Below are 14,790 nucleotides of genomic sequence, written 5' to 3'. Positions count from 1 at the left end.
TTTAATTTGGAGTTTCATGTTAAACAACAATTTCATGAATGCAATTCCCATTCAGCTCTCTAGCAAGTATCATTGTGGCAAAGCATTTTAATAAAGAACCACCAATGAACCAGTTTATCTATACTGAGAAGTTTCAGATTATTTTTTAAGAAAAAAGTTTGCTATTGTAGGCCATCTTTGGCACTGAAACTTAACCATGAGACAATACAGTATAGTGGTTAAGAGCACAGAACTTGGAGCCAACCTAGACCCAGGTTCAAATCCTAACTCTGCCACTTGCTAGCTGTGTGACTTTAGATGAGTTATTCAACCTCTCTATCCTCCCATCAGTAAAACAGGAATCATAATACTACCTAACTCAGGAGATACTTAGAAGTGGTGCATTAGATAATCCATGTGAAAGTACTTACTACAATGTCTGCCACACATAATAAGTACTCAGGTGTTAGCTATTATGATTATTGAGGCAAGTAACAGTAATTAAATTACAAGACTATGACATCATTAACTATGTCTAACAGACTGTCACAAGTGCATCCCCTAAAGGACTCCCATATTTAGAACATTGGCAAAGCAGTCTTCTTTTTTATTTAATCTTTATTTTTATTTTCTTGCTGTTTGATTGTTGCAAGATTCCATTTCCTGGAATAGTAAAGACAATTAAAATGGTCGCGCAGAAGGAGGATGCGAGGTGCAGACTGAGGAACTGGAGCCGATCACAGTTATATTAAGTAAACTCTCTTAAACTACACTTAGAGGATAAGGAAAGATAGAGCCTTAGACTTCAGGAGAGAGCAGGCTAAGAGAAACAGTGACTGCAGAACTATTACGAAGGTAATCAGTGCCTGCAGACTAAAGAACCACTGAGAACACACTAGAATCCAGTGGCCAGAAGTTGATAGAAAATGTTGAAAAGTCAGGGAAAGGGAACTTTGAGTTAATAAGAAGGCTCTGAATTCATGTGAGAAATTTTGGTTTCCTTTGACTCTTGCTCTAACTGAGGGATTCTTATTTATAAGTAAGAAGAGTCATGAATGTATACACTTAAGTTTTTAGTGTTTTATCCTTCTAATTAATAAATAACACACAAGGAGAGTCTCAGCATTTAAAACATGCAAACACTACCGAATAAAAAGTCTACGTTCTCCATTACATTCACCCAATTCCAATTTCCTCTGAAAAGGAAACATGTTTATAATTTGCTTTGTAGCCTTCCAGATCATTCAAAATGAGTTTTTAATATATATTTATGCACATATATATTTTCTTGCAAGTTTTTTAAACATAAATGGAATGCGTTATTCTGGCAACTTGCTTTTTTCATGTAATAATGTGTTTTGGCGTGCCTTCTGTGCCAGTGTACATTTATAGACTTCTTAGTCCCTCAATATTGGTAAATTGTTTTTATGTAGGCACAAAGTGACTCCCTCCCATTTGCCCCAAGAATTAGACAAGCCTGTCACGTTAACCAATGTCTTATGTGAGTAGTTTGAGGAAAGATTAAGAAAAGGAGGCTGGTTCTAAACCTGGATCTTGGAGAAGTAATGAGAAGCAAGAACAGTGAAGGTTAAGAAGAAGGAGAACTCAAGAGCCAGAGGGCAGTAGGAGACACTAAGCTGCTGGGAGCTCGCAAAGGGCGCTGGACTTGCTACATTCCTACAGAAAACTGGATAATTGGTTTGAGCCAACTTAGCTTAAATCTCAAAGGACTAAGAGACCAGCTGACGTTTTGTTCCAGGACTCCTTACACTTTTTTTTTTCCTTTAAGATAACGGTAAAGGGAGAAGAGAAGGAAGGCAAAGAAATATAAACTAAATTTTTAGAAAATAAAATGAAATAAGAAGTTGTATCTAGAAAGAAGGAAAACTTTAAAAGTAGTAAAGTAACCAAACTTTAAAAGCAGTAAAGTAACCAATAAGTAACTATAATCTATGGTGATTTTTACCTCATTTTGTTTGGTTTGGTAATCATACAATCCAAAGAAGACATTTCCCTTATCATCCTGAAAAGAAAAAATTAACTAGATGTTTATTCAGTGTCATTGTTTAGGAAGTTACTAGTTTTAAAAGAAACCTGCAATAATTCAACCAGTATTAGCAACAAGCACTCTAAAGGTAGCCTACTGTGCATGTCAGAGAGGGACTGAACCTGTTTCTGCTGGTCATATGGATCAAAGAGTGAAAGAGAATAAGAAGGTACAGCTTAGTGAGTCTGGGGGATCCTGTCTACTAGGACTGAGCATGGTGAAGAAGCAAATCTTTTGTACTTCCATTTATTTCTGTAAGAGAATATATATGACGGTCACTGAAAGTGGCTAGAACAAGTCCCTGATACTCTTATAAGTAAAACTTTTTGAATCGTACAACTCCTTTAATGCAGCATCCTCAGAGATCCAACTTAAAATAACTTTTTTTAAGCAAAAAGAAAAAAAGTACAGTAATACAACTGTGCAAAGGAAACTGACCACTGTTATTATTCTTCCACGTTCCACTACTATGGTAAAGTTATCTGTAAAGTTAAATTTTCTTTCCTTAGAACAGTTAATATTGAAAACACACTGTCAAATAATAATACCTCAGAAGTCTGAGCATATATAAGTTTGAAAAGATGACATACAGTAATAATATTTAATATTTTCTCAAAGATAAAAATTTAACATTAATTAGGTTTAAACATCTTTTACTTGGCATTTTTCCTCTAGAAAATGAAACTGTTCATCTATTCAAAACATTTGAGCGCTGTGTCAGACACTGTGTAGTTTTTTATTTAAAAAAGATAAAACATTTCATAAGACTGAATTTCAATTACCCTATTCAATCTCACAAAATTTAAAAAGTCATATGTTAAAGATTAAATGCCAACAGGTCTTATTCACTACCTCTCAATAAGATACAGCATAAAACTCTGTAAAAAAAAGAAATGGTAAATTTTATGTTTTGTATATTTTACCACAATTTAAAAAAAGAATATAGGCATACCTTATAGGTATAAATAATATTTCCATTTCTTTCAACATTTAGTAGACGTAAGCTCTCATAATTGTTTTCTAAAACACCTGAAACAATAATAATAGCAAGTTAATACTTAGCAGAAGATGTTTTAAAACATATCTAACAAATACAATATTAGTGAAAAGCCAATACAAAAGAATACTGATCATACCATTACATAGAGTTTAAAAACAAGCAAAGCTTATCTATTTTATTAGAGATCAGACTCTTCCTCTTTAAGGAAGAGGAAAGGAGCAGTGATTAGGAAGTACCCCAAGGGAGCCTTGCTAATGGAACTGTACACGTTGGAAAAAACTGGCAGAATCTACTAAAGCTGAATATATATGGCTCAAAAATTGCCCTTGTATATATATCTCGTAAGAAGTATACACATATTGTGGCAAATAACACATATGACATCTACAGCACTATGGTTCAGAGACTTCCCTGGTGGCACAGTGGTTAAGAATCTGCCTGCCAATGCAGGAGACATGGGTTCAAGTCCTGGTCTGGGAAGATCCCACATGCCGCAGAGCAACTAAGCCCATGTGCCACAACTACTGAGCCTGCGTTCTAGAGCCTGTGAGCCAAAACTACTGAGCCCGCGTGCCACAACTACTGAAGCCCGCATGCCTAGAACATGTGCTCCGCAACAAGAGAAGCCACTGCAGTGAGAAGCCCACACACCCCAAAAAAGAGTAGCCCCCGCTCGCTGCAACTAGAGAAAGCCTGCGCATGGCAACGAAGACCCAAAGCAGCCAAAAATAAACAAATAAATAAATACAGCACTATGGTTCATAATAGTCAAAACTGGAAACCCAAAATATCCATCAAGCAAAGATTGAATAAATTGTGGTATATTTAAACAATGGAATATTATACAACAATAAAAATGAATTAACTTGCTATAACATACATCATAAATGAGTACCTGAAGCCCACATACTCACATACTTACACACAAGTTTCAAAAACTGGCAAAAAGAATCTATTGTGCTAGATGAGTGATTGCTGGAAAGGAGTATGAAGGGGACCTTTGGGGTTCTATTAATTTTCTCCTTCCGGCTCTGAGTGCTAGTTCCATGGGTGTGCCTCACTTTGTGAAAATTAACTGAGTTGTGCACTTGTGGTTTGTGTACTTTTCTGTATGAAGGCCATATTTGACAAAGGATATAAAGATTTTTTACAGAAAACATTTAACTTGTAAGTTAACTGACCATCATTTTTCTTCTAAAATTTTAGGATATTCCTCCTATTTCTACAGTTAAAGGATTTAAACACTGGTGAGAAACAGCATTGATAATTATCATCAATTGGGAAGAAAAGTATATTTCCCCAATTTCCTCAAAATTAAATTGCTTAAACTTGACTCATTTTCCCCACACAAGAATAGTGTTATTAGATGTTAAAATATTATGTAGATTATGACAAATTCCAATATTCAGACAAAACATATGCAAAATATCCTATAAATAAGAGCAAATTTCAGTTTGTAATCCTGATTAAAAATGAAAAATCAAGACACAAAATAAGGATAATTGGTGAGCTCAACCCCTGCACTGGAGCTGGGAGTGGAAAACATTTAGAGATGGTTCACTGAGAACTTAGGAATCATCCTGAGATCTCTCTTGCCAACTCCTCACAAGAAGAAGCTGCCTGGCTCTTCAGGGGGCAGGGCAAAGAGAGGGGCAAGTGTTGCTTATATATGGGTATATACACTTTTCAATGTATATTGAGGTATCAGACACATCATTCTCAATTTAAAAGAAATAAGAATAATCACTTGGTCTCAGGATAATAGTATGATTCAATTAGCTTACTGCTGAACAGCACTTCATAATTTACAGAGTTCTCATTGCTATCTCAATCATACTGTATAAGGTACTACAGGCCCACTGTATGGGTAAAACAACTGACTTTCAATGAAGTTAAGATATTTGGCCAATATCATATATTGAAAAAGTGGCACAGGCTAATTTCAAACCTAGGAAAAGGTAAACAGAATGAACTAATTTTCCTGTATCATACTCACAATGGGAAAACAGATAATTACTGAAAAATCCTTTACTGAAAAATCCTTTGGGCTTCCCTGGTGGCGCAGTGGTTGAGAGTCCGCCTGCCGATGCAGGAGATACGGGTTCGTGCCCTGGTCCGGGAAGATCCCACATGCCGCGGAGCAACTGAGCCCATGAGCCATGGCCGCTGGGCCTGCGCGTCTGGAGCCTGTGCTCCACAACGGGAGAGGCCACAACAGTGAGAGGCCCGCATACCGCAAAAAAAAAAAAAAAAAAAAAAAATCCTTTAAGGTAGATTTTGCAGACATCTAAAGAGAATTTCAGTAAGTTTCTTTTCATCCTGCACATGACTCAAAACTCCTGGAATGCAATGTGTCAATATTTTGAGAAGTATTCTTTTTTTCTTTCAAGATTATAAGGATGCTGGAAGAGACCTTCTCAAAAGTACACTTAAAAGGTTTCAACTAAGATAAGAAACTTCTTTACAAGAATCTTGCTAAGAAAATCCAATTTCCTTGCAAAAGCACATCTATTTGCAACTCACTAAAATATTAAGAGAAAAAATTCTCCAATAAGTGCAGATTACAACACATGATATATGCTTATTCCATTAAATCAATGGTTCTCAATGCTGGTTGTGTTAGAATCATCAGGGGAGATTTTAAAAGAACATGGATGCCCAAGCCCTGCCCCAAATATCCTAATTTTTTTGAGCTGGTGAGGGGCCTACTCCCTGGTGTGTGTATTTTTAAGTTTCCCTTGTTATTCTAATGTGCAGCCAGGGCTAATATACATTAAACAATATTCATTAGATAGCATAACTAGGACTTGCTTATAATGTAACCAGAGTAGAAAGAACTAATAAAAATAATGCCTTCATGGATCTGTTAGGGAGTAAGAATTGCAATCTTAAATAATCCTGCAGTTAAGTACATGGTTCTCATCTGAAGGGTATTTGCATTTGATAAATTTAGCAATGCTGGTAAGCCAGAGACCAGTGTCTCACCACACACTATAAACCCATCAGCCCTTCCTCCCTGGATTAGTTGCTCATGTTTTAGACACACCCTTTTAAAAGACTTATTCAATAACCTCTTTGCTTATTCATTCTGACTCTTCTCCCACTAGTTCAACACTGGAAAGTCCAGAGGAGGAAGTTTAGCAATTTCAAATGAGGAAACGTGGTTTAATTTTACAGCTCAGTGAAATCAGAGTTCATGAAGGAAAAATGTATCATTCTGATAAATACTTGCATAAGTAAACCTACTAAAAAAACGGAGAGTACCTAGATATTAAAGGTGTTGGTGAGTCACAGCTCATGTAAAATTAAAGCTGGTTTGCCACCCCAGTGTCCACTGCAGCACTATTTACAATAGCCAGGTCATGGAAGCAAGCTAACTGCCCATCGACAGATGAATGGATAAAGAAGATGTGGTACATATATACAATGGACTATTACTCAGCCGTAAAACAGAACAAAATTGGGTCATTTGTAGAGATATGGATGGACCTAGAGGCTGTGAAGTAAGTCAGAAAAAAAAACCAAATATATATTAACACATATATATAGAATCTAGAAAAATGGTACAGAAGAATCAGTTCACAAGGCAGAAATAGAGACACAGATGTAGAAAACAATCATATGGACACCAAGGGGGGAAAGCAGCAGTGGGGGTGGGGAGCTGGTGATGGGATGAACTGGGAGATTGGGATTGACGTATATACACTAATATGTATAAAATGGATAACTAATAAGAACCTGCTGTATTAAAATAAAATAAAATAAAATTCAAAAAACCCCTATAAATATTTTCATTTATAGCTTCTATCTTTGATGTCATGCACAGAATTGTCTTTCCTACCCTGAGATTATATAAATGTTTCATATTTTTTTCCTACAATTTTTGTGTTTTTATTTTTTTAATTATATATTTGATCCAACCAAAATTTATTTATGTATGTATTTATACTCATACATATGCAGTATAACATTTGTCATTATACTTTGCTTACAAATGGTTACCCAGTTGTTCAAATGCCATTTATTGAATTATCTGTTTTTTTCTGAAATGCCACACTTATAATGTAGTAAACCCCTATGTATATTTCCGAACTACTTATTCCTGTTCCATTGACCTGTCTACGTATTATTAAGTCAATGCCACATTGCTTTGATTACAGCTTTATAATGCTTTTTAATATTTAGTGGTCAAGTCCTCTGTGATCACTCTTCTTTCATGGCTATTCTCATCCTTTTATCTTTTCAAATAAACTTTAGGGTAAATTTGTAAAAAAAAAAAAAAAAAAAAGCTGGTTTGCCAGATAAGTCTCGTCCACTTCAACGTATTCTTTGCCAAACACGAGTGATTTCACTTTAAAAGAAGATGTCTATCAAATATGTAAATTGGGTTTCCGACTGCTATGAGACAAAAATCAAATAAAAGTATTCCTTTTCTTTCCAATAACTTTGGGGGTGGGGGCAGTCTCACAGCCTTATACAAAAATTTGAACTAGTTCCTAAAACAGAGATCAAGGAGTGCTAAGATATAATTATCCTATGACATTTCTATTCTGTAAATAATTCACATAAATCCTCCTGCTCAACAGGACCAGATATTATAATTTCTAAATGTATGAAGTTATCATTATTATATAATTTATATTTCATATTCTGAATAAAATGAGAAAAATCAAGTATGGGGTGATTAGTTAAGCAATAAAGAGAGAAGAGAATTAGAAAAGGAGACTAGGAAAGTAGGGGAAGGAAAAGTGAAAAGGAAGGACAGTGGCAAGAGAAGAGTGAAACAATAAACAAAAACAATGTGACTAAGCCAATCCTCTGGCCCCCAAATCTGTCTGGGGGTGTCTAGGAGGCAACAATAAAAGCATTACTCTTGAGTCAGTTAACTGGTAAAATATATCACTTCTCTGGAAAAAATGAATAACTAAAATATTTGAAAGATTAATCAATCTGGAACATTAATAAATTCTAATAAATTCATAAATCTAATACTAATTGAAGCAGGCAAGGAGATATAGGCAAGAAAACCTACATTATTTCTGGTCTTAAATATACGTGACATTTAAACCTTAGAAAATTTACATACCAGAGACTTTTTCTTAGTTTCCTGAAGATATGATACATCCCAAGAGGGGATTAAGAATTAGATAGAAAAATTAATATATAAAATGTATTATATTGCTACATACCAGTAATAGTTAGAACCTATAAAGTTTTTAAATGTGCTATTTATGAGAGCAACAAAAAATAATAACAACCCAGGAATAAATCTGGCAAAAACCTTCATGGAGAAAATTCTAAGACTTGTTAAGAATCATAAAGGGGCTCTAAATAAACAACAAGCTATACTTTGTTCATAGTTGGGAAGATTTAATATTGTAAAGACGCCAATTCTCCCCAAGCTTATCTATAGATTCAATGCAACTCAAATCAAAAATCCAACAGACTTTTTGGTGAAATCTAACTGGCTGATTCCAAAATATATATGTAAGAACAAGGAGCATAGAACAGCCAAGATGATCCTGAAGACAACTGATGTGAGAAGACTTACTCTACCAGTTATCAAGACTTAACAGAAAGATAGTTACTAAGATGTCTTCATCTAACATTGGTCAATGGAACAAAATTAAAAGCCCAGAAAAGGAGACTCACACACATATGGAAACTTGGTGTGTGAAGGAAGTGGTTTTGCTGTCAGTGAGAAAAGGTAGGGCTATTTGGTTAGTGACACTAGAACTACTAGCTATTAACACAGAAAAACAATGCAATTTACAAAAGAATATTTTAACACCTGTAAGCTATAAATAATAACAAAACAAAATCATGTAACCACCACCCAGCTTAAAAATAGCAAATATCAGGACAACTTTTGAAGGTTCTGGTGTGCCCCTATTTGATTCCTACATCACATTACAAAAATAAATTCCAGATGGATTAAAAAGATAACAAAATTCAAAGGAAAAAGCTTTAAAGCTTTTAGAAGTTAATATAAAAATGTCTTCATGGCTTCTAAATTTCTTTAAAATATCCATAAAGCACAAACCATAAAAGAAAAGACTCATAAATTAGACTACATTATAATCAAGAACTCTTGTTTATCAAAGGTAATCACAAACTGAAAAATCCAAGAGACTGAGGGAAGATATCTGCAACATATATATGAACAAAGGACTAGAATCCACAATGAAGAATGCGTTAAAATCAATATTTTTAAAAACCACAATAGACAAATGGACAAAAGGATGAACTAACATCCCATAGAAGGGGAAACTCAAATAGCCAGTAAGTATATAGAGATGTTCAACCTCAAACCACAGTGAAGTAACGTTTAGACCCACCAGTTTGACAAGAAATTAAAATCCGGAAAAATCAAGAGCTTGTGAAGATACAGAGTACCAAAAACATTTCTATACCACAAATGGGGTAGTTTATAAGTACAAGTACTTGAGAAAACAATTTGGCACTACCCAGGAAAAGTGAAGACGTGCATAGCCTGTGACTCAGCAACTCTACTGTCAGACATCCACCCTAGACAAACATGTAAAGTGTGCGTCAGGTTAGTAAAAGCATATACTGTAACAGGAAAGCCCAGAAACCTCCCAAATGTCACTGTTGGAAAAAGATAAGTAAGTTGCGATCCCTAGGAAACATCCTGAGACAGCTTAGTATGCAGGGTATTTACTAGGGAGTGCTTACTAAAGTGGGATTACCACCTGTAGCAGGAAGGAGAAGGAAGCAGGACCAGGCTGCAGAAGAAGTCGTTACAATGAAGGCCCAGTGGCCTCAGGTGACCTTGGGGTCCTCCATCGGGGAAGCTCTAGAACTGAAATGAATTGTCAGAGTTGTCCCATGTGAGTCAAAATGCCCAGGCCTTTGTACCCCACCTCACCCTCTCATTAAAGGAGGCCATACCTAAACTAAAGGGGCATAAAGTTGGGTGATGCAACCCTCTGCCGAGGCCATCCCTGAAGGAGCTGACAGCTGAGGGCTATCTGCTGCCCACACTTACAGCACCTGGGACAAGCCCTTTCTTGATAGGAAGATCTAAGCACTGCATCTCCATGTCCACCATAGTGTTGTATAGTCACACAAATGGAATACTGTACAGCAGTGAAAATTAACGACCTACAGCAGTCAACATGGATAAGTCTTACACTACTGAGAAGAAAAAAAATTAAAAGAATACATATAGTGTTCTTTCATTTACTTAAAGTTCACAAACAAGCAAAATGAAATGATATTTTGCTTAGGGAGATATACATATGGGTTAAAACTACAAATAGGATCAAAGAAATGTTAAAATATAAAAGTTTAAATGGCTATAGGTAACAACTTACAGATGAGGGATACAGAGAGAAACAGGATCAAATGGGGAGACAAAGAGCCTACAAAAGTCTTGATATTGCTCTATTTTTAAGGTGGGTACACAGTTCTGCTTTTTTTTTTTTTTTTTTTTTTTGCGGTACATGGGCCTCTCACTGTTGTGGCCTCTCCTGTTGCAGAGCACAGGCTCTGGACGCCCAGGCTCAGCGGCCATGGCTCACGGGCCCAGCCGCTCCGCGGCATGTGGGATCTTCCCAGACCGGGGCACGAACCCATGTCCCCTGCATGGGCAGGCGGACTCTCAACCACTGCGCCACCAGGGAAGCCCTGCTTTTTTAAAATTATTATTTATAGCTTAGATGTGTTAAAAATATTTTGTATAACTGTTTTAATTTTTTAAAGAACAAATATTTTCTTCCTTTATTTCAGGAGAAATAATTTCCCCAAAGTTCAACCTAGAACAAGAAACACATGCAGTAACCAAATCTGGTCTCCTTACTTCTTAACCCTTTTTTGACTAAAATGCTATCATATATGCACTGAATTTCTGTCCTGGCTGACTTAGTCCAGCTCTGTGGCTATTTTGCCAGAAATATGTCATACATCAGGAGTACTACTTAACACCACTAAGAAACCTTCAATTGTATTTGTTAATGTAAAAATATTAAGGCTTCAAATTTAGAGAGCAAGTGTGCAGAGAGGAGACTTTAGAATAGTATAATTATTCATAATTTACATTTGAAAAGCCGAGACTTTCAAAGGAAAATAATTTGCACAAATGTGTGGAGTAATAGCTGTGCTAGAAATAAAATAGAATCCCACATTCCCCTGCCAGTGCTACAAATTACAGCAGCAGAATAATTAACTTGTGGTTTTTTTGAGCTACCACCCACTGGTGATTTTCAGAAATAACAATTTCTTTTAGTATAATAGGGCTAATATCTTGCCAAGGGGCTCTGCAGGAGCAAAAGAGTACCAATATCAGAAAAATCTGGTATTTCTAGTAAGTTTAGTTTCTGAGGAGCCAGGGGTATCTGCTGTTTGGTGAAATGTCAACACACAAGTTTATATGTCTTCACAGATGAGTGAAAGACACAAGGAAGCCAAAATCTAACTGGCTCACACACAGCTTTTCAATCACAAAACACATTACTGAAACATAAGACTGTGGCATTTCACACTTCATCTAACTTCTCACTTTCAGACACCTGCCACTTAGCTATATAAGGTGGAGGTCCAGAGGAAGGACCACTTTGTGGTGGAAAGCATAAACCTTCAAAAGTTCTTTAGGCATTCAGGAGACTTTTAAAAAATTTCCCCCAAAAGTGAAGCTTTACTAATAATGACACTAGTCATTTGTCAAACTCACTAGTCAAACTGGAGCCTTGAGCTAGACAAACATGACTCCCTGTTTGGCACCAACAACCAGCATGCCAAGAAAAGGAACCCTACAAATATTCTGCTAAAGCTATAGGATAGAAAACTTTCTCCAGAGATAAGGGGAAAGGAGTTGTGGATATGGGTAACTTGATGGACCTCTCCAAAAAATGCCCTCCAGCAAGTCTAAGTGTTTAAGGAAAACCACCGGGGGGGGGGGGGGGGGGGGGGAAGGGTTAAACACACTGAAGTGGCTAGCTCCTGTGCAACTGGGATCCAGGGTATCGTTTCTTTGAACCTGAACCTAAGCCCTGAAGATGCAACATTATTTACAGCAAACGTTTCTTCTTGAAAAACAACCTGGGAAATCACAGAGTTCCCCTTCTTTAAAGTTTTGATTGATCAATGCTGGGAAGGCTCCAAAGTCACTTTCCACTCCCTTACCAAAATCAAAACAAAGGATTTTTGAGATAGATGAAAACCAAAGCCTCAACTGCCCAGAATGTATTCCAATTCACCCTGAAGAAGTTGGGTAGGACACCCGAGGATCACTTGGTCTCACGCCTCTTGCTGGCCGGCACAGGTGGTCTCTGGGTTGGTGGTGATAGGCTTGATGCTTAGGAAAACAGTGGGCTCTCAGTTCATTGCTCACAGCCTGAAAGCAGACCCCTACCCTCTCGCACTTCACATCCCAAGTGGCCTGTCCCCTAAACCACGGATATTGTTCACCCAGAAACACGTCTCACAAACGTGTGGACATACTGTGCAGCTGTTAAGTATTTATACGGTGGTTTTCCTGGCGGCCATGATTCATCTTTTCTTTCTCATAACGCGAGAACTTCCAGGAGCCTCCAGTCTTGGTGGAACCCCTACCCGGGTGATGAATCTTTTTAGTCAGGTGAGGTATGAATAAAGCATAGACCACGACCCTCCCCCACCCCCTGCAGCCCTGTGCTGGAGGAGTTGCGGAGTCTGGGCAGCTGCTCCTCCACGCCCTGCTCTGATGAGATGATGCCGAGGGTACCACTAGTGTCCCAGCCTTTCTACTGAAGGTGACTTACTGTGCGCAACCCTTAAGCCAGAAACTGGAGGACTCGCTAGAAGCAGCAGTGACCACCTAGAGGGGTGGGATAGGGAGGGTGCGAGGGGATATCGGTATATATGTACACGTAGACCTGATTCACTTTGTTATAAAGCAGAAACTAACACACCATCGTAAGGCAGTTATACTCCAATAAAGATGTTAAGAAAAACAAACAAACAAAAAAAAAACAAGCAGTGCAACTCCGCCACCAAGACCTTCCCCACTTTGCCCCGGGGGCTGTCCCTCCGTCCTTCAGCCAGGGTCCCCGGGTGAGGGTGGCAAAGCCCAGACTCCAAAGAGGGGAAGGTCACCCCTTCAGCACCAACCTTCACTGGCTGGCAGGGGGCACAGGCTACGCGTCTGGACGGTGCCCACCAACCAGCCCGGCACAGGCCGGGAACCACCTAGGTGTGAAGGACTCCGACTCCCCCGCCTCCGCTGCCCCTGCCTGTCCCCCCCATCCACCCCCCACCCCTCCCCGACGCACGCCTACAGCACCTGGGCCGCCGCCTCCGGCCCCAGCGGCCACTAACGCTGCCCGCTGTGCCCGCAGCCACGGGAGCACGTCCTTCCCGAGATCGAAGTCGGAGACCAGACGGAGGGCCATTGCCCGGACGCGACCACCGGGCAGCTCTGGCGCCCTGCGCCGCGGGCATTCCCGGCCCTCCGCGCGCCACCGCGCCCCGCGCCCGCCCCTCCTTCCTCTCCCCCGCCCGCCGCTTTCGGTTCCGCCGCGGCCGAGCGGGAGAAGCCCCAGCAACGCCTCCTCCGGCCCGGCCCGCGCCGCGCCCTTGAGCCTCGAGCTGCGCACGCTGGGCCGGCAGGGGGATGGGGGGAGGGGGAGCGACGAGGCCGCGGGGAGCAGACCCAGCCCGGCCGCGAAACCTCGGCTTGCACCCTCGCGGCAGAGGACAGACAGGGAGGGAGGGTGTGCTTTTTAAAGAGGCGTGGAGATGTTGCTGGACCAATGGTTTCCAAACTATGGTGCATATGACATGTGGGCGCTAGGAGTTTAGGGGTTTGTTTGTTAATCCCCAGGTGAGTCCACTGTCCAGCAAAGTTTAGAAACCAGTTGGCTAGAGGGAGGTATTACTAGCTGGGTCACCTGAGAAGGTTCAAGGTCATCACCAGGACAGAAGCAGGTGGTGGCTTGGGCCTATTCAACCCAATTTCAGGGTGGTGGTATTTTATTAGTAGTACTTGAGTGGAAAGTAGCAGCGAGGTGTATGTGAGATGATTCTATTTTAAGAGAGATTCGGAGACACTGGAAAGGGTCAATCAGCTCAACACAAACAGGTCTTCTGCCTATTTACGGGGCTCCCTATACTGGCTGCAACGAAGCTGAATTGTTGAAGATTTCCTCTGCACTTAGTCTTTTAAAAGTGCTCTCCTTCCAGGGGCACCTGTGGTGTGGGGCACCGTCTCATCCCCATACCTATAAATAAGTCCAGTGTTTTCTTAATCTTGCCACTCAGGTTTCTTTTCATTAGAGAGTGTACCATCAGTATTGCTTGCTGTATCTTTGGCACTGCAGAGCCAATCCATCCTGAACATCAATGCCAAGTTGTTACTCTCCCTAAAACAAAGCTGTCCTCGTGGCCCCGTGCAGAAGACTTTGAGTAACAGCTGACTGCAGGATAAAGTGCCTATACTTTACCTGACCCTTCCAGCCTTTTCACCTAGACCTTCAGCTCCAGGTTGGCCTGATTCCAGAACCCTCTGATTCCACCCACTTGCCTCGGAAAAAAAATCACCAGACACTTCCAATCTGCATCCACAAAGTTTTCTCACAGCTTCAGCCCCTAGCGACCTTCCTAACCCTGAACTTCTAGACAGATGTTGCTAGTAGTACACCTCATTTGACAATCAAATACTGCATGGAGCCGTGAATTGAATCTTGAGTCTTGCACACCCCTCTGCAGCGGCTAACAGAGCAGCCAGAAGGTGCTCCACTGTTACTGAAGAGTAAATCAGTACAGT

General features: G+C 39.6%; 1 protein-coding gene across 7 annotated transcripts in view; it reads right to left on the bottom strand.

Annotated features, from left to right (window-relative positions):
• Window positions 1–13,506, bottom strand: part of GSAP (gamma-secretase activating protein) — an 86,983-nt gene extending 73,477 nt beyond the window's left edge. For 3 of the 7 annotated variants that reach the window (XM_067042783.1, XM_067042781.1, XM_067042784.1), the window contains exons 1-3: window positions 13,309–13,499; window positions 2,979–3,055; window positions 1,946–2,002 (exon numbers count right to left, since the gene is read on the bottom strand). In XM_067042783.1, the coding sequence (XP_066898884.1) occupies window positions 1,946–2,002; window positions 2,979–3,055; window positions 13,309–13,417 (243 nt within the window). In that variant the 5' untranslated portion in view covers window positions 13,418–13,499. Of the gene's footprint in view, window positions 1–1,945; window positions 2,003–2,978; window positions 3,056–13,308 lie in introns of all 7 variants that reach the window. The other 4 variants (XR_010842276.1, XM_067042780.1, XM_067042785.1 and 1 more) reach the window with 3 other exon arrangements.
• Between the last annotated feature and the right edge of the window lie 1,284 nt (window positions 13,507–14,790).

Source organism: Kogia breviceps, chromosome 9, assembly GCF_026419965.1.
Source record: "Kogia breviceps isolate mKogBre1 chromosome 9, mKogBre1 haplotype 1, whole genome shotgun sequence".
In the NCBI taxonomy this organism is placed as follows: domain Eukaryota; kingdom Metazoa; phylum Chordata; class Mammalia; order Artiodactyla; family Physeteridae; genus Kogia; species Kogia breviceps.
This window is presented reverse-complemented; position numbering and strand designations above follow the sequence as displayed.